This window comes from Anarhichas minor, unplaced genomic scaffold, assembly GCF_050575085.1.
Source record: "Anarhichas minor isolate MPS153535 unplaced genomic scaffold, ASM5057508v1 ptg000136l, whole genome shotgun sequence".
NCBI lineage: Eukaryota > Metazoa > Chordata > Actinopteri > Perciformes > Anarhichadidae > Anarhichas > Anarhichas minor.
This window is the reverse complement of record NW_027466582.1, coordinates 14,221,373-14,242,198: the sequence shown is the minus strand read 5'-3', so window position 1 is coordinate 14,242,198 and position 20,826 is coordinate 14,221,373. Positions and strand designations below refer to the sequence as shown.

The following is a 20,826-nucleotide window of genomic DNA, read 5'->3' as shown; positions in this document are numbered from 1 at the left end:
GTACTAGGGACGTCTCGATCGAGGTTGTTTTGAGTCAAGTTCACCCGGGTTTTAATGGAGGAGAACAGTGCTGCAACACGAGCAGGCCGAGGTGGATAAAACACAGTAGAGTACAGTAAAGAGAGGAGCAGATTTCTTTGCTTAACTTTAGCTGATATCAATCCACTATAATATGTCCAGATTGGCCCTAGGAGTAATCCTTAGAATCAGTTCGGGACATCTCACTACATGCACTCATTTTGGATTAAATCCCTGGCACGGTCTGGGGAATTTTGTATGCCAAACATTTCTTTTGTCAATTCCTAAACTCAATCATACGTGACAAATCTTTACAGCCGCATCCAGAAATGGCACATTAACAATTCAATTTGTTGAAATCATTGGGACTCATCGACCAACGTCTGCTTGCCATATAAGAACACAGTGTTCCCTCATTGCAAACACACTTAAAACATACACTGCAGCCTTTCCTAAAACGCACACAATGTACGTTCTTTTTGGCCCCGTATCAATCATTTTAAAACCAGTGAGTGTCTGGCAGATTATTGAATACATCAGACACTGGCAACAATGTGACAAAAAAACCCACCAGGGATCATATTGGTTTGTACTAATTGCTCCAAACCAGAGGGCTGTTTTGGAAATCTACCACGAAACGTCCATTAAGCTGGTCAAACTGAGCAAAACTGCTGAGTTGTCATATGGCCAAACAGACCCGAGGGGGATAATAAGAACAGCAGGGCATGAAGAGATCTTGGGTGGTTAATTTCTTCTTTTGCAGAAAAAAAAAAAACATAATTGAGGAAAAGAAACTGTTAACAAGGGAGAAGGAAAAATACAAGCCTCCCATTCATTTAATGACATTTCCACAACGTTCTATAATTAAGTAAGACCACTAACATTACCTGAAATGTTCTTTCCCTCCCAGCTCGCTAATGTTGCTTATTTTCAAAAACAATTATTGCAAAAGTCGCTCATTAATGCAAATAAGTTGGGAAAACGCTTAACTGTGGAAAACACACTTTGATATTACCAGATTAGTTTTTTTTTCATTTAATGATTGTTAGGTTAGAAAAGCCCCCGGCAACAGTACTCTCACCAACAGCCAGATTACTGCGAGTAATCCACTAATGTCAGCTATCAGTCGAGCACTGGGGGGGGGGGGGGGGACGTTGTATGCCGCCATAACATGAAGGTGCCGTAAAGTTTTTAAGTGGTGCGAGACGTTCTATAATCACGGGGAAGACATTCAAATTCACAGCAGCCTCGCGCAGTGGGAGAACTCTGCCAGCTCCCAGAGGATTACACAGCGCAAATGTCAGCGATAAAGGGATGGGAAAACACGCATGAAGCAGCAACACTTGACATTTACCGTCGGCTGTGGTTGGTCTGCTGACTACACTGTTCCTTAAATCGTCTGACCTTTAAAAAGAGGAGCAGCTTGGTTTTTTTGTTTTTTTGCTGTTGTTCAAAGTTTATGAATGCACTGATCGACAGGTTTGAAACTTTCGACAGTTGGATGATTGCAGGTCTGTTTTTGCTCCCTTTTGCTCATAAGCCTGAAGATTTCTGAGAGCTATTCTGCAACAGATTGACTGAAAGAAGCTCTTGGGCTTCAGACAGGTGGAGAAAGACGTATAAATTGGTATAAATTGACTTGTTTTTTTTATGCAAGGACTTATTCTCCAAACTATGAGCACAGACTCTTTTACTAACGAACTGTATTTGAAGGATAAAAAAACAGGTCTGGAGGAGAGTCTACCTAAACTCCCGTCACAGCATCTTGATGGCTTATTGCTTATTCACCACACTGTTATTCCAGCCTGAGGTGAATACAAATCGCCCACACACCTTCTCCAGGGACTGGAGCTGTTGTTTCTGCCTCTCGTCCAGGGCTTGGCTCTGGCTCTGCAGGGACTCCCTCTCTTCCTCCATCCTCAGCACTTTGTCCTTCAGCCGGCTCCGCTCGTTGTCCAGGTCCCTGATCGCTGCCTCCTGGGTCATCTGGGTGGCCTGCAGGCTGCTTATCTGACCTATGACGGGACAGAGCCGACAGGCGTGAGCAGAATGCAAAGAGTAAAGCTTTGTCATCTGCATATTGACATTTTCGGGGGGTCGGTTCTTGTTGATGCAACCACAACATCATGCGCTGAATAAACTGATGTCGGCATTTTAAACTTCAACTCAGTCCTGGGTTGTCAATGAGTTTATTTAACGGAGTAAATTTCCTGAATTCCTATTTTGTTTAACCTCATTCATTCACCCTGACATGTTGTTCATGTGAGCCCATTTCTTGCTTTGGAGGCGGTGGAGCAACTATCCTGATGATGTCATTTCGTAGCGGTTTCTAGGAGAAATTACATTTTTCAAGACAATCAAAGAAATTTTTGGGTTTAAGAGTTGGTATTTCTGTAAATCGACTTAACATAACCTCAACAGCTGAGTCACTCTCATTGCCATGTTTTTGGCTATTTTCCATTATTCTTCATGTATGTCGGAAGATGATGTTGACATTCTTAACCAACGAAGCTGTGAGTGATTCAACTTTGACCTACTCGCTGTAGTTCAGCACACACAGGCGGAAATATGTTGTGCGTTCAAGATTCTGTGCGAGAAACACTCGATGTCTTCCACATCAGCAAGAATTTCTTAGTATGATACATACTAGATATACTCAACTGCCCCACAATGCATTGCGTCTCTTCAGACTATGCAACAACAGAGACTTTGAGCCAGGCTTAAAGCTGTTAACATGTCACTTTATTAAGTTATAATATGTTTTCAGGTTAGAAAGTAATCATTTAGATTTCCAATATGTGGTCAGTTTATCAAAAATAACGGCTGTTTGGTGAATTGCTGCGACGCTCTCGCAGATGTGACAGAGCCGCTGGCGGGGTGCCTCGACACCGGCCCGGCCGTGAGTCATGTGACGCGTGTTGCTTGAGTATACTTCAGTGTGAACACGGTGTGCTGTCATAGTTACATTCTCCACCCTAGATCTCATCTGTCTGCCTCGCATGCAAGCAGCTCCAGTGGAAAGTGATGAAGCATTCTCATTGGGGGCGAGGAGTTCACAGGAGCTAATGGGCCGAACATAATTCTGCGCTGGGTTGCTGCTCTCGCTCACGCACTTCAAACAGTAATGTTTATGCAATTCTGTTGCACAAAGTACTGACGGAAAGACATCACCCGGTATTAGATCAGATTCTAACATGCGACCATTTATCCGACATGAGTTATACACACCTTAAACCGGGCATAATTGATGTGAGAAGGGTTTCTTCTGCCTCTGAGGGACTGATAGTACTATTAGCCTGGTTGTATGCAGCATTACGCCATTAACGTGTTCCACGCAATGACGCCACAGACGACTTGAGAGGAGCTGTTAGTGGGTATGTTTGATGTGTGAGCACGACAAGCCCAGGAGGGAAGGGTCCTGAGGGTAAGCGTGGGTGCAAGTATTAATTATGAATGCAAGTCCAGATGAGAGAGGAGAGGGGTCTTACTGGCTTTGAGCAGTATTTCAGTCGCTTGCTGCTGAACTCGGTCTCTGGCTGCCTCTAGTTCACACTCGGCTTCCTTCTGACGGATCTCCACAATTTCGGAGTTCTGGGTCACCTCGTCCAGCTGCTTGGTTAAGTCCTGGAGAGGAATCAAAGCCGCAGAGAATAAACACACCGAGTGGCAGCCATACCTGACGAAGAGGACAAGACCATTGTGAAGTGCTTGCTGTGTGTCCTTGGTAATCAGCGGAGAATAAAAATGATGGAGAGAGGAAACATTGGCATCAAAACACTTGTATTTGAAAAAGTTGTATTGGCACTGAACACAGTTTTGGCAGTGAAAAATAAAACACAGGCATTGAGAAATAATCTTCCTTCAAGCTTTCTATTAAGAATGAATGTAACACACTTGTTCCCGTTTTATTTACAATCTCAATAAACAATTTTCTTTCAACGTTGTTTATTTTTAAGCTGACATTTATATTCAGTCAAACCAGCATAACGTCAGTTAAAAGTTATCTTTAGCCCCGTCTGGTTCTATGTGGAAAAAAACACATCAGTTAATTTATTGTTCTGTAATTAATCATGTTCGACACGTTCAGACCTCTAAATACAGCGATTCTCAAAGTGGTGTCTGTGGCTCTCTGCCAGGGGGTCGGTGAGCATTTCTCAGATTCATTCCTCTCAATCATCTTTTTTGTTGAAAAAAAATAGGCTATGTCAAATCATTCCAAGGGGCCCTTAGCTGGAAAGATATTGAGAATTGTATTTTGATTGATCATTCATAAAACAAAAAAGTACAATGCATCCATATTTGACACAGTTAAAGAGGCTTTGAGAGATAGATTAATGGCTACTGGGATGACGGAAACATCCAAATGCTTATGATTAGAGAAATCAGAGTAAATAAATGATGTTATGTATGTGTTGTATAATAGTTATGTTGCATCAGTTGTGGATGTAAAGATTGACGCCCACGGTGAGTTTTCAGACATCTCGGACTTCCATAGCTAGTTTGCACAGAACGTAGCATATTGGTAGCTTATTACTAACACTGAGGATCAAGAATGTAAATGCTGACTGCTGCTCAATTAATAAGAACCCGACATCAGACACACACACACACACACACACACACACACACACACACACACACACACACACACACACACACACACACACACAGTGCAGTAGCTGTGTGATTTAGCACTCTGTCGGAACTCATGAGGGGCAATTTCACATCTTTCAATCCCATCAAACGGCCTGCCTCAAACTTAATTACTGCTGCCACGGCTAAGACAAAGAAACCTCAGTGTGATAATAACCACTGAGAAGTCACACACAAACTACACATGATCGTGTGTGTGTGTATGTGTGTTCTGTCCATCTTGTACATCCTTGTGAGGTCCAATCAGCGTTTTAGACCTTACAATCTCACGTTTTTCAAAGGACTGTTTGAGGGTAAAGGCTTGATCTGAGGGTTTATGGTTGGGGTTACGCAGGTTGTTGTTAAAACAAGATAAGATTAATCTCAACAAGGGTCCCTAAAAAGTGCAGTGTATAAACATGAGTGTGTGTTCTTGTATGTCTGTCTATGTGAGGACCAATGTGAGCTTTAGGTCCTCACTTCTTCAAAGGGCTGTTTGAGGGTTAAGACATATTTAGGATTGAGGTAGGTTAGAAGCAGATTGAGGTCAGGATTGGGTAACAATTGGTTACCTATATATATGGTGTTCAATCCTCGGTTCTTCAGAAGGCTGTTAAAGGTTAAGTCTGCCGTTATGCTAAGACCATTTGTTCCAATTGAACATGGAAATCTTCACACAAATATATACTTCAATTTCTTTTACAAGGTAATAAAGTAATTTCCTCCTCAGACACCTGGTTACTGTACTTATTAGCACATCTTGCTGAAACAGGGATTAAAAGTGCATTTGCTGGGATCTATTTTCAGCAATGGCTAGGGAACATATTTTCTCATATTGGTTTTCTACATGTACAGTGCACAAACTTGTGTGTGTGTGTGTGTGTGTGCGTGTGTGTGTGTGTGATGCTGGAGGAGGTCAATAGTTTAATCAAATGTATCTCTTGAACAGAAATCCCATAGTTGCAGGCATTTCATCATTACCTCTGAATCACCGCTCATCATATTAAATATACAGTAAAATAAATTACACACAAATGCTCACACACAGAGCCTCACTTCTGTCAGTCATCCTTATTGGACCTGGCTGAACCCTGCATTTACATTAAAATATAAAAGGCCTCGGAAACTGTCCTTTCAATGGTGTATTGTTTTATCCTGCTATAAGCTTCCCCTAACCAGTCCAGATAGGCTTTACCTGAGAGTGAAGTATTTAGTCCAAAGACAGTGACAGCAGCAATTTAACACAGCTTTCAGTGGAGTATTTCACTTGGGGGCTAATTTGTAATTTGTGGTCTGCATATTTCTACAGGCGCTTGTGAACAGTCCACGATTAATTACGTCTGTCTCAGTTACACCGAGCGATCCTTTGCTTGCATTTCTCTGGAGATTTGCCCACTAAATCACAAGCTAAAGGAGGACGACAGAGAACACTGGAGCGATAAGCTGTAGCATCCTGACATACAAGTGCCTTCGCCTGTGTAAAGTTGATATTTGATGCGACTATTTCTACCCATGAAGTATGCCGGCACAGTAATTATGCCTCCTGAGACGAGGGAACATTTTTGCTTTGGTGCAACATCTTAATTTTCCATAGTGGAAAGAAATTTAGTGAAGAGAGTTAAAAATGTCACTCTGCATGAGCAAAGTGCTACCTTTCAGAAACCGAATGATTACGAACTCTAGGCGAGAGGATTGATGAGATGTGAGTATTGTCAAGATCAAAACAAAGATGTTAATTTTTGCTGCGAGCTTGTTCATTTAAAATCTATCATCTCACAGCAGGAGATGGAGGATTAACAGATATGTTTATAGATTGCGGCTGTTATTAGGAGATTATTGTGCTATTACCTTCGTAACAATACCAGATATCAGCCGTGCACTTTGTGAAAGACTAAAAAAGACGAGATCAAATTGTTTCTACCCTCTGAAATCTGCTTTCTTGAATCATATGAGAGAATCTAGAAGAGCTGTCAAGTGAAGTTGGTTTCAAGCTCTCTGCTCTGTTGCTCAGTTGTCGTTTCTTATCTGGGTTACAGTTAATTGCTCTGAAAACGAATGAAATTATTAACCCCAGGCACACCATCCGCGGCTGACCTTGATAACATTCTCCGTAACGCTGAGAAGGGGAGCTCCCCCATCACGTCTTCTGTGCAATCAGTGAGGATTTCACACAAACTTCACAGAATCTCGTAACAACTACAAAAAACGACTAAACCAATTCCCCTGGAGCACATGTCAACGATGGAGATAATATCATGTGCGTCTATTTCTAAAGGCCGTACAGAAGTCAAGAGAGTAGAAAGATGAACGCAGCATTGCTATTTTTGTCCTACACAAAATGCATACCACACTTTAATATTGAGGTGTACTAAACAGAAGCGTTGAGGCTTCCCTCATAACGTTTATGTTCAGATTCTAAATCAACATTTAAATGCTGCGCACCTCTTATTTTATTTGTTTTGCATGTCTATTTATTCTGTTTAAACCCAGCATTTCTGCACCGTCGTATAAAGATTAGGCTACACTAATATTATTAGTATTATTCTATTTGAAGAATTAGATTCCAGTGGTGGCTGCATATTGTTTCCTGAATCGTACGATCCAAATAATTCCAATAATAATCCAGAGTTTTGTAAAGTCTAAATTTATTAGAAAAAGATAGACGGAAAAGAAATGACAAAACAAAATTACGCTTTAATCCATATTTGTTGGCGTTTAGATTTTCAAAAACTATATTTTTTGCTGCAGCCAAAGTTTGCTCTCCCGCTTGCCACACACAAAGGCGTGTGGTCCAGCAGCAATCTACGAGTACCACAAATGTATAAATTATATCTATATAACCACGATGACGTCGTCAAATATGACGACAGCTTCATTTGAAAACCTTAATAAAAGCCTTGAATGTAAAAACAAAAATGATATCCAGTGCTGAGTATGTCCAAAAAAGATACTAAATGGCATCAAAACATTTGGGACAGAAGACTTGAAAGGCTCATTTGCGTATTGGATCAGGGGAAAAGAGTGAAACTGGTGAAAGCCAATCCCATTTTTGCCATTTTCGTGGGGGCTATACACAAACGAAAATAGAAAGTCCGTTGAACATCCACTTTTTGTAATTGAATCTGTGAATTGGACACCACACACTCCATGAAAACTGTTTCCCATTTCTTCTCACTTTCATCCCATATACAGCCTTTATTTTATATACCCAATTTATCATCCATTACAGAGGACACATTTTGTAGGCTGTCCATAAAAGATGCATCAGAAGACGGCCAATCAAAGACTTTATTGGATTCAGTTACAGGATGTTCTGTTACCGTTTCACCGTTTCACCATCCCTGTCCCCTCTAGTCTTTATAATCCACTTGAAGCAAAAAGCATGTCACACCAAAGATGGCGATGTGTTTGAATCAGGCGTCTGGGGCTCAGACTCACCTTGACGGAGCCCTCAGCCGTGGTAAGGGACGCCTGAAGCCTGTGGGACTTCTCCCGGTTTTCCCGAGCTTCATCCGTTATCCTGACCAACTCGGTCCTCAGTTTTCCGAGGGTTTTCTGGAGCGCCGCCTCCTGAGTCTGGAATTCCCGCCGCAGCTCGGACTCGGTGCGCTTCCATGCCAACAGGTTGTCGGCAGTCAGCTGCTGAGTTCTCTTCATGGCCTCCAGCTCGCGTTCGTAAAAAGCCTGAGCCTGGGGAAGGACAGACTGGTGTAAAAAAACACCTAAATCCAAACAAGTAGAAAACATTAGGCCTACGGCATGGAAACTGACCTTTAGTTTAGTTTTTTTACTTTTCTCTCTCTCGTTTCTGTATAAAAAAATTGGGAATGTAATTGGAAACCGTTTTGGGTGGTTGGAAAAGCTTTCTCATCAAAATCCAATCTCATGTGAAAGTAATCAACACGAGTAAAAGTTTAAGCCAAGATGTCTTGGCTGACAGTGTTCATTGTCAGTGAGTTTTTTTTTTTTTTTAATTAATAGCTTTTAAATGCAGTAATTAAATCGCTGTACACACATCTGAAGATCACAGCCTTCACTTCGAGCAAGGTCAAAATAATAGTGCCAATAAATGTAAATGTGTTTTTTTTAAACTATCACTTACTTTGGCAGAGCCTGTTTTACTTTCAGCAGCACCTTGGAGCGTGTCTTTATCGTAATGCTAAAACAACTCAAGAAATACCAGATGAGACATCTACAGGACAGCAATCATATACTCCCTTGATCTTTGGGCAAGTTGTTGTGCTATAAAAATATATTAAAATTAATGTTTTAAACATGAAATAATATTTAGATATCTTATCAGTAATACTTTTCCGATTTGTTATTTAACAAAAGCTGAATTTCAGATATCTTTATGGTTGAGGAGGGATTCAAATTCAGAAAACAGGAGCATGATGTGAAGCCTGACGTTTGTGGCCTAGAAAATGAATAACCATCCATTAGAAAACACATTTGCCGATGCACTTGCTTATCATCTGATTATGAACAGGACAGACTCCCCCATCATGCATTTCTTAAGTTTATACATAAATGTATTTACTTGATAAATGTACCTGTTTAGAACACTTCATAGATGTATTTACAGTGTAATACTCCACCTCAGAAAACAGAAAACGTTTGCAGTGCGCGAGCAGCAAATGTCCGCTACAGTGGCTGCAGTACCTTGCTGAGTTTGGCCTCGTACTCCTCCACCAGTCTCTTCTTGTCCTGTTTGAGTTCCTCCACCCGCTCCGTCAGAGAATCCACCTGTAACAGCACAACGTGAGAAGGACAGAGATAAAAACTACTTTGGTCCAGTTCTTCCTCTCCCCCCCCCCCCCCTTTGGTGTAATTGCAGACCACGCACAGATAGTACATATGGAAAGAGTTTGAGTTGATGCAGCAGGTTAGCCGACAGAAAATGATGTAACAATCACAGCTGTCCCACTTTCTTCCGGTTGTCTCTGCTGTGATTTAGTTTGTTGCTGTGCCTTTCATTTCTGCTCTACTTTCGCAGCAGCGAGTGCGTTACCTCGGCTTTGTGGAGCTGCCCCAGTTTCTCCTGGTCTTTGCTGTAGTTTGCGTTGTGACTCTGGTGGCTGCGGAGGAGGTCCTGGACCTCCTGCCTGTGCTGGCCCTTCAGCTCCTCCTGAGCAGCCCTCTTCTCCTGCTCAAACTGGTTCTGGGCCTGGCTGAACGTGCGCAGCTTCTCCTCGAAGGACCGTCGCATCTCCTCCACCTCCCGCGACATGGACACCACGCGCTGCGTGTGCTGCCAAAGAAGACAGGAAGACAAGACTAAGCTTACAGGAGGGTTGATATATGGGTCGGTTGACGTATTACACTGGGGGTAAACCTTTGAAAAAGCTCTAAGACAGGTGGTGATGTTCCGGCTCTGAAGGTTTTGACCTTCTTGCTCCTCTAAATTAGAACTGAAAACCAGCAAACACACTCAACTGAAACCCCAACATCTCAACAGCAAGCGCTCGATAAATATGTGCCCACAAATACTGTATAACAAAAAGGACGTGTTTAATACCAATGACTTAAAGGGTGGTCTCTACAGTCACAGTCTCATGAAGCAGGCAAATGATAAACATGTACAGATTCACGCCTTTCATTTAATTTGCCCGCACAGTCTGAAATTAGCATTTCACTTATGAAGGCAGCAGATAATTACACAATCAGCGACACGCGCTAACTGCTCGGTGCAATTTGTACCTGAAAGCACAAAAGCGAGGTGTCCTCATTTAGTGTGTTGCACTAAATGAGGACTTTAGTGCAACACAGAGCCCTCGACCCAGCTCTGGAATCAAACAACGGGAGAATTTGATCTGATGCAGAAAATGAACTATTGATAAATGAAGTTACAGACATGCAAGCTGACATTCGTCGGTAACCACTCTTGTGATAACACTAGTACGAACACACCTTTGCATGAGCCTTAGCATGTTTGCATGTTGGTTCTTTAAATGTCACTAAAAGTCATTTGTCCAGTCGTTTTATTCCATCCATTTCCTTGTTCCTCAACACAGAGCTGCACATCTTCTCCCCACTGGATATAAATCAATATACTAATGTCATATACATCTGTCTATTCATCCTGTCGACTACACACACACACACACACAGAAAAGGTCAAACCCATTCGCTGACATGGTAAGTGCAGACATAATACAACAGTCAGGCGAATTTTAAGCAATCTTTTGAGGAATTGGTTTAATTGGGGACGTTTTAATTAGTCTATCATGTATTGGCCATGTTTCATGCTGTCCGGAGACAAAGACAATATAAATATACATCCGAGAAGACAAAGACAGTGGAAACAGCTGATCAGTCATGTGAGTTTACTGTTCACTACGTCAGAATTTATAAGGCAACGGCATTTCCTCATCTCATTTAGCGCATCAACTCTTTTTAGATAAAAGGTAAAAACCACCTGACGCAAGCGAAAACAATAATTTTGTTGTTTCCATACAGCTTTTCTAAAGCAATACTTCAAAATGACCAATTAAAATGTGTGAATGGAAACACCGCTACTGTGTGCGGATTGAAAATCAGTTGTTAAAAACCATCGTGGGAGGTGCTTGACACGTGTCCTAGTCAGATATATAAAAAATGCATCTGTCTTTCCAAGATGCAAATGTAATATTTACCCCTCCGCACTGTAACTATGTCAGCAAGCGAGATGTGGAAATAGCCACTCACAAGATCTACACACTGTGATATGGCAGCTGAGGTTACTCTGCATTACAGTGAACTGTTGCAGCGTTTATCTGATCCCTGATCAGTTCAGTCACTGAACGATCTGCGTGGGTATTATTCATGTTGTTGTGTTGACTGCATTCTCTGCTCAGGTAGACATTACTCCACTCTATCTTTACATAGAAAATAGTTGTTTGCTGCTATATTAACGCTCTGAATTTTGAATTAAGCACCTTTAACTGATATATTGTTGTAACTTTAGTAATAAAAGGAATGTTCTTCTCCTTCTTGTTATTTAGCAGTTACCAAACTGGTAGCTCTGGTGCCTGGGAGGCCCAAGATGGACTGAAATCATATTTGTGATCAGGCCAACTGAGACACATACTAGGCTAAATGTCACAAAAGTGCATTAAATCTCATCTTAACTTCATCCGCAAACGAGAAACTTGAAATAACAGGTGAAAAAGGAGCTCTGATTACTGAACTCCTCAGCCTCACAACAGCAGACAGAACCAGATATTAGTACTAATTACCTGCAGCATCCGGCCAGGCACCGCTGCCTCTCAACACACACCCACACACACACACCCACACACTGCATCATTCCTCTGTCTACCTGAGCCTCAGTGCATAGCTGCATGTCCTCCACCCTCTGACGGTAGCTCTCAAACTCTGCCAGCGCCTGTCTCTTCATCCTCTCGTGGAGCTCCATGGACTCCTCCAGAGACTGGATCCGCCTCTTCAAGTCGATCTCATCGCTGATCTTGCTCTTGTACTGTTGATTGAACAATGGAAAGTATTTGAAATCCTCATGTGATGGCGCAGCAAAGCGCACATAAGATCACATGCATGTGCGGGATTGTGTAATCCGAAAGGCAGTGAGGAGTTAGCGGATATGTTCAATGTTGCAATGGGAAAAAAAACTTAAAAATTCCAACCAGATTTCGTTGACATCTATGAACATTTTTCATGTAATCTGCTGACACATAAGCCACAGTAACAAACATGACAGATAATATATATCATAATAATACGGTCTCCTGGGCGAGAGTAAATAAACAACGTGTATTTCTGAATTAGATTGTGTAACAGACATAGACTTTAGATTTGGCGGTGATGTAGCTCATTATGAGAGACTTTGTGTAAAAGTATAGCATGTAAATGTCTGTATGTGTGTGTTCAGCTGTTCATGGTTGGTCACATTGCTGTCAGGGAAGCAACTAATTCCCACAAGGAGAGATGACACATAGATGTAAATAATTAATATTCAGCAGATTGAATATTGATGAGTTCATTTTGGATGTGATCTGGGCTCTCCGGCTCTCCGGCTGCCATGTGATAGCGTGTAGCTGCCATGTGATAGCGTGTAGCTGCCGTGCACAGAAATACTGTAGTTTAGTGAGCTAAAGATGACTGTAAGTTATACAGCGATACCGTCTCATCTTCACTGACTGACCTGAATGTGACCGTGTTTCTAAAGAACCCCGCCGGCTGTTGAAATACTTAAAGTCTTGAATCAATAGTCAAAAAGTAATCACAGCCCACGTATACAACAGAGTAGAAACTCTTGCTCCACTAGTCCATCTATTTAACAAAAACAAGTTATCAATAACTAATGAGTTGTCAATCATTCTAAAAGTAATACTGTAATATGCATTTACTTTCCCCCAGCAGGAAGCAGTGACTGATTACATTACTTATCTAACTTAATGTTCATTTATTATGATGTACTTGTTCCATTATTATGCTACTTTATACTTCTACAGCATTTCAGAGGCACATATTGTACTTTTCACTCCATTTATTGATGAATTTAATCACAAGCTCCACCTTCACCAACATGAATCTTTCAATGATCATATGTTAATGATAATAAAATTAAAATGATTGTCATTATCATCATTATTATTAGTTTTATAAATTGTAATAATAATAATAATAATATACATTGTTTTCCAAAATGGGCCATATTGCATAATGAATACTTTTACTTTTTGTATATTTTGATGATAATACTTTTGTACTTTTACGAAAATGTTACTAAATGTTCAGGAAACCAAACATCTTTGGTACCCTGTGTCCTTCTTCCATCTAAACTGAACATCAACATGGAGGACATGTCTAATCAACATAGGACAGATGGCATAACTCAGACAACATCGACTTCATTCAAAAGTAGGACGTCAGTGTCTAATTAATTACATCAAACGTAAAGACCTGTAGTATCTTCTCCCTGGTCTCCGACAGAATCTGCTGCACCTCCTCTTCGTGGGCCTCCTTCAGAGTGGCGATGGCCGCCTCGTGTTCGTCGTTTTTCGTGTTCAGTGCATAGATAACCTGCAACAGAGAGGAGAGAAACATATTAGCTGTCAGACATATTCATAATCGGGAGTTATTACGGCATTAAAAACCGGTGGGAGACGAACTGCACCTCTTCACAGCTCGGGTTCAACCAGCACGGACTGTGCTGAGACTGCTGTGTTCGAGATGTGTTGTTTAAAAATGAGAGTGGAGTCTACAAATAAAACAGCGGAACATCACAGCAGGAGGTAAAGTGGGGAAATATGAAGACGACAGGAAGGTTGATATCAATGCTAACACTGGATATCTTTAAATGTATTCTGTGATGGAGAGAAAAGACAACCATCATCATCAATTATACTTGTGTGCAATACTTGGTGCTCAGGTTAGGATTTAGAATACGCACTGTAATAGATTTAAAATACTTTGAGGGTACTTAATATATGGAGACACTTTTGCAAAGATGTACATCATTTCAACCCGCCCTCACTCCCACCTTGGTCAACGCCCCTCGATGGCACTCTTCAGTATCTGTATGAGAAGCATGCAGATTTAAACCAACTCCAATACAAACCCATCCGCTTCTTTATTAAGCGGTCAGAGCAACTAAGGGCGTGGAGGTTGGATGGGTCAAACAAACACAGGACTTTCACAGAGGAGACCGCTGTCCGTATCCTGTGAGAAACAAAGTCAGCATTGACTTTTTCACCGTAGTTTTGTTGCATTACTTCTGTAGTTTACCAAATGCCTTACAAATGTATTTTCCTAAACCTAACCAATTAGTTTGGCTGTGTAAGTAATCCTAAAAACTGAGTAAATCTACATTGGAAGTTCATTTTGAAAAAAGAGACTGTATGTATGTATGTATGTCATTTAAAGGGCAAAAACTGACATTTCCACAACCGATGCTAGAGCGTCACAGTCTGAAGCCTCGTAGGGCTCCTGACCAAGTGACAGTATTTGACGAGTTGCAGTGAGAATGTGTTAATAGTTTCATTGTCGTTGCCCAACGGCAGTTCTTCCCACAAGTTGCAGCAATCATTTACAATTTACAATTATGTTCCTCTTTTCCAAATCAGCGTAGATTAGCTAATCAGCTGAGAAATGCAAATCAGTGGCGTATGAGAAGTAAATGAGCTGTGGTCTACATGCTAGCTGGTACACAGCTGCATAGAGCGGACGCTGTTAAAACCTGGACGTTTCCACTATTGGCTCGGAAGCGCCACTGCTGCTCCCTCCACAGTTATAAATTAGAGATCGGTCGATGCCTCGTATTGCTGGGGATAAAAATAACACAAGCAAACTGTTGTGCATGAGGTTGACCTTTAAATCCGTCCCAAAAATACATGCAGCCATCCAGCGAGGCCGAAATCTGACAGCACAGTGATCCCCTGCTCACGGCAGAGAGCAAGAGAGAGAGATCGGGGACAGAAATGGGTTTTTACATTTCCACATGAAAAAAACCATGAGAGACTCTTCCCCACTGCTTCTCTCTCCCTGCCGTGAGAAATGGAGCGATGTGTCGCCCCTTTGAAAAACCAAGTCAACGATTCGGCACATTGAACTGTGGGAATGCCTTTGTTTACTCTGGACCAAAGTCCGTCAACAGATTTAGTTGAAAGGGGGGTGCAGGGAGAGAAAAAAGGAGGGCAAAAGCTCTCTTTGAAACAATGACATCCACTTTTTATGCCTCGCCGGGAGATGAAAGGATTTAGTTTGACAGGTGCTGGTGTTGTTTTGTTGTTGTTTTAATTCCTGTGTGTTTATTCCCTCCACACACTGCTGACAGCCACAGAGCTTTACTCAATAAGAGAAGAAACTAAAGACAGTATAATCAAGAGGTACTCAGCCATGGGAGTTATTCACTGTGCTATTTCAATGTACTAACCTCTTAATGTGGATATCATCATCCTCTTTTGTGCCTGTATGATGAATATTAAATGCATTATTTTTTAAGTTATATCGTTTTTTATATATTTGACTTTTACTTCAAGCCTAATGTGTTTTGCATATATATACTGTCTATAAAATACACATTTTGACCTGATGATACAGCTAAAGAAGATGTTTAAGAATCAATAAGGTTATTAATATTCATCCAAATGGGGGGCAATATTTGAGAGAAACTAATAAGGATTCATCCTTTTGGGAACATGAATGCAAAATGTCATGTTAATCCATCCAATAATTATTTTAATATTCTAGTCTGGACCAAAATCAGTGGCCAGACAGACGTGTAAGGAGATAAAAATGGAAGCAGTAAAGGGAAGTATTCATATTGGCTAAAATCACAAGCTTGTTCCACAGGGTTTCGCAATCTGTCCCGTCATTTGGACCGAACTGCAAGGAGCCAAATAAAGCTGAGAAAATTTGGATTACTCCAAAATTAAACATCTTTTCCGCCACACCTCTAAATTATTCAGTCCCCTCAGTCTCTCATCAGCTTAGGAAGGGAATGGAGCAGACGTAACAGTTAGAGGAGCTAAAATCTCCATAACATCCCGAGAGTCATCGGCACACTTCTGCACACGACGTGCACTAATCATAATGCTGTGGGGTCCGCTGACACACACACACACACACACACACACGCACACAACAAACACACACAGTACATGCACTTACATGTATACACATACACGAGCAGAGACTGTCAAGATCCTCATGAACCAATACACCCGCGTCGAAACACATCAGCGTATTGTGCCCGACAAATGGTCAGAGAGACGAGGAGGCAGTGTGTGTGTGTGTGTGTGTCTTTGTATGTGTCAAAGAAAAAGACAATGGCTGCCTGAGAGACAAAGGCTGCCAATATTGTCATCATTGTCATCATGAGGGATTAGCAGATGTTGGATCTTGCCGGCAACATGCAAAAAGCAGATATTATTCTAAAGCGGGACTGCAGATATCAGACAGTAATTGGGGTAAATATTCACAATATTTAAAATGTAACCGTATTAATGGGATAAATTTAGATGAAATTTAGATGAATGTATGATGATGTAGTTTCAATGATAAAGAACAACATCCTGAATACATAAACATTGCAATATATAGTCTGTATAAAACTAGTCCACCATCCTGACTGTGGGGGCTTTGTGAGGAGTACAATGCACACTATTTAGGGGACTTTCTTAGCTTGAACTGATCCTCTCAGGCGGTGCTCCCTCCCAGACTAGGCGCTTGTTAAGGCAGTACCACAGCCATAAAGGAGGTCCTGCCTTAAGGCGGAATTATCTTTGCCGAGGTGTGTTCAGCTTACGATTCAACCCTTCGTCACAACACCGGATGTCTGCATCATGCAGTTTTGTGCTATGTACATTCATTGCACAGCAAGGGCTGTGAGAAAGTTAGCAATTTGTAAGACTCTAGATTGTAAAATTCATCCATCCATCCATCGCTGTACGCAAAGTACAACAACACCTTAATGGAGAAGCACCATTTTGCCTTAGATATGCACGATTCCAAGCTGTAAACACACCTTATGACCAACATCCAATACTCGCTCTTCTTTAACTTCGTCTCCACCAACTCCTGAGGTAAACATGTGGCTCTGAGACGGATAAATCCTCCGCAGTGCTCAGCAGCTAGTTGCTAACTTTGTCAGTGGTTTTGTCAGAGCTTGCTTGCCGAGGCTGGAAAATGAGGCGTCAGAGAGCTGTGAGAGGCTGAACCAAACATTAAAGTCGTGGGCTGTAGAAACCAATGATGCCTGCTGTGAACAGACTGGGATCACAATGCCATTATGAAGATGAAAGGCTGAATGTTCGGGTTGTTCCTTTTGGTTGAGCACCATGGTAGATGGCAAATTCTTGTTTTTTTCTTTGCATATATTAAACCCTCTACATGCACATAAAACATTAAGTATTATATACATGCAGTAAGAATTTGAATTATTTATTCATTGTTTACATGCTTAAAGTACTATAGCCTGTTTTGATTACACTTTGTTATTCTGCTGTACCATATAGTTATATGTTTGGACTTTTGGGAAAAGATCTTGTGATTCAGAATAAAATTAACGATGTATTCATTGTTTAATAGAAACTGAAATGTCAGCTTCAAACACATGCTTCCTTTTACTTCCTTTTGGTGTGTGTGTGTGTGTGTGTGTGTGTGCATTTTTCTGAAGCGTGAAAGTGTGAGGAAAAACAGAGAGAGAGAGTGCGAGACAGACAGAGCGATCCTCTTCTCATCTCCTCGGGTCGATCGGGTTCCTGTCCTTGGAGGAGTTTGCATAAATGACAGCGATACCAGGCAGATCGATAAGGTGACAGCGAAATGCCACGAATTTCATCTGCCAGCTGGAAGAAAGTCACGGCTGAGAAACTAACTACGACTCTCACCAGGCGTGAGTCCCAACTAGCTGCTGGAGGAAATGTGACTCTGCTGTCAAACAAAGGAAAAGCTGAAAAAAGATGTTTGTTTGTTTTTAAAAAGAACTTCCTTCTGCTCACTTTCTTGGCGTTATGGGATTGTCTCTGTACAAAGCAACTCTATAACCTTTATGAATATATTCAAGAGATGTGAACTTTCTTTTACCTTTTTTGGTTGTTTGGATACAGGACTTGTTAGTAAGTGTCAAATCATGAATATTCCGCATTGCACTCTTGACATTTGCTTCAGAAAGCGGGTTCAATGAACAAACAGTTACTGTAGTGTCAAGACAACACCAGACGATAAGAATATATCCACAAACACAGACAGATACATTATCTACATAGAGATAGAAGTCAAACTGGGAAATACGGACGAACTGACTCAGCCGTTCATATCTCACTGCAAACTTGTTTTCTTATATCAAGTTAGAAACAACTAATTCAACCCGTTTTCAAAAGGAAGCATTTTGTATATATTTCCGGGAAATGAGTGTCTGTATAGGAAAAGATAACGAAGAAAGAACGAGGCATGCAAAAACATGATGCTTAATCTAGTAAAATACTTAAAACAATTTGATGCACATTAGAGACAAGTTAAGATATATCTACTGCACAGGCAGGTTAATTCACTATTATTGAGGAAATACAATTTTAAACGACTCAATCACAGACAAAAGCAACTTGACAAGAAAGAGAGGAATTCATTCAACAACTTTTAACTCGTCACATTTCTATTGTTGGCTAATATAATGACCAACACTCCTCCAAACAAACACTAATAGTAGAATCATAGATGTGCTCTGAATTTCCAAATCAGCACCTTTAATCTGAACAAAACACTAAATCTCTCCAGGACATTTCAACAATAACAGTGAGAGGTAGTATGACAGTGGAGGTAGGTCATAACTGTTTAATTGGTAATAAAAGACAAGATTCTGAGGTGATCAAAGCATGACATGAAGCCGATTCTGATTCTGATGACATGCCGTTTCATTTTCACTTCTCCAACACTCTCAAATCCTGTCACTCTAAATTACTTGTGTTCCATTTTTAGACTCTTGTTGTTGTTGCTTTTGCCTGCTGCCAGCTATACCTCTCACACCCAGACATGGCCAATATTTTTTGCAAGATACAGCTTTATGGTTTTGTATTTTTATGATTTGTTGCTACCTGTCCGAAAATGGAATAAAAAAGGGGGATTCATACTGAGCGAGATGTCTCTCTGAGGGCAGATTGTAACGTTATTTACTGTATACTCACAATCTGGAGTATTTATTCCTTTTGTAGCAGACATCTCTAAAAAAACTAAAATGTCTATGACACAGTCTGAACTAACAAACTTTGTCCAGAGACTATCCTCAGGAGCCTATGGGTCACTAAGTGGTCCGTGGGGTCACTAATGGCACTGAAACAGTTAAGGCTGGCCCTACGGTGTTTAATGACCCCACCTTTATGGTTACGAGCATCCACATTCCTGAGGACACAGAGATGAGACTTAAAGAGACTATGTGAGTAACTAGTATTAATTGGGCAGAATAAGGTTGAATTAAATAACCAAGACAGTTGAGAGGGTGGGAGTGGTTTGCCGCCATGACATTGCACCCCCTTTCTCAAGAAGACATCAGAGGACACTTCTCTCTGTCCTCTTCTACACTGCACTTCGACAAATTTGAATTATTTATAATTGTTACATATCTTGATATTAATGAATTATCATTTATTAAATCTGCTACCAGCAACAATGCCACACTTTAGTTCCAAATAACTGCAGTAACAAACAACAATACAAGTCTCGTCCTATTCCGAGGGAGATGTGGAGTGGTTTGTTTACGGCGGGACTGCAATCCAAAGCCGCTACAAAATGCAACATCAAAAAAAACAAGCATTTATGAAATTATGATTGACTTCTGATATCCAGCAGAGGCTAAAGCCTTGAGAAACCTGAACAGCAATTGGGGATACAAGCAAACCAAATTATTTCATGAGTAGAGTAATAAGTAATAATATGAACACCAACAGAGAAACTTTGATAAAAGTTACACTAAATCAAATGTAGTTTGTTCAGACTCCAATGTGCTGCCTATATGTCTTTGAACTGGCAGGATGAAAGCTACCAAAATTAAGTTCATTAACAAAACTAAATGCAGGACTTTGCAACAAAGGGACCCAGAAAAGTGCATGCACTAGATTGCAGACCAAAGAAGAAAAACAAAAAAACTTCAGCTGGAATGCAAAAATGAAAGCAGGTGCCTGATGATGTTCCTCCAGACTGGCGTCATCGGAGTTACACAGGATCAACGCTGGTGCTCTGAGGTTGTTCAGCCTTGTTTCTGCGAAGGATCTAATGACTCCCAACGAACTCAGACTGGCAGCAATCTCCTCTTATTTCACTCTCACAGGCCTGAGCGCACACACACACACACACACACACACACACACACACACGCACACACTCCTCACTTATCTCTCCGCTGGAGTCTCTCCGTCCACTGATGAGACTTTGATGATAATGTCGATGTCTAATGACGACCATTTTGCCACCTTAACACTAGCCGGTAGTCATTTTCCACGCTGTGGCGGTGGAGCTTTGTCTTGTGAGTGCAGTGGGAGTGATGAAGAATGGACTGAGTGCTGACTGCAAGGACTGTAGTGTAGATGGAAGACTGGCTCCCACCGGATATATAACAAAGACGTAGTGGGGGAAGGTCATGAGGAGATCGAAACCACTCTGGTTTATGTGAGACAACAGGCAGCAGCTAGTTAGCTTTCAGTAGCTTAGCATAAGGGCTTTGGGGTTATGTGTCTTGCTCAA

General features: G+C 41.2%; 1 protein-coding gene across 1 annotated transcript in view; it reads right to left on the bottom strand.

Moving 5' to 3' along the window:
- The window catches only part of fam184ab (family with sequence similarity 184 member Ab), a 121,333-nt gene that overhangs the window by 62,517 nt on the left and 37,990 nt on the right, over positions 1 to 20,826 (bottom strand). The window contains exons 2-8 of the mRNA XM_076084397.1: positions 13,552 to 13,671; positions 11,951 to 12,109; positions 9,662 to 9,901; positions 9,313 to 9,396; positions 8,089 to 8,340; positions 3,507 to 3,642; positions 1,852 to 2,033 (exon numbers count right to left, since the gene is read on the bottom strand). Of these exons, the coding sequence (XP_075940512.1) occupies positions 1,852 to 2,033; positions 3,507 to 3,642; positions 8,089 to 8,340; positions 9,313 to 9,396; positions 9,662 to 9,901; positions 11,951 to 12,109; positions 13,552 to 13,671 (1,173 nt within the window). The remainder of the gene's footprint in view (positions 1 to 1,851; positions 2,034 to 3,506; positions 3,643 to 8,088; positions 8,341 to 9,312; positions 9,397 to 9,661; positions 9,902 to 11,950; positions 12,110 to 13,551; positions 13,672 to 20,826) is intronic.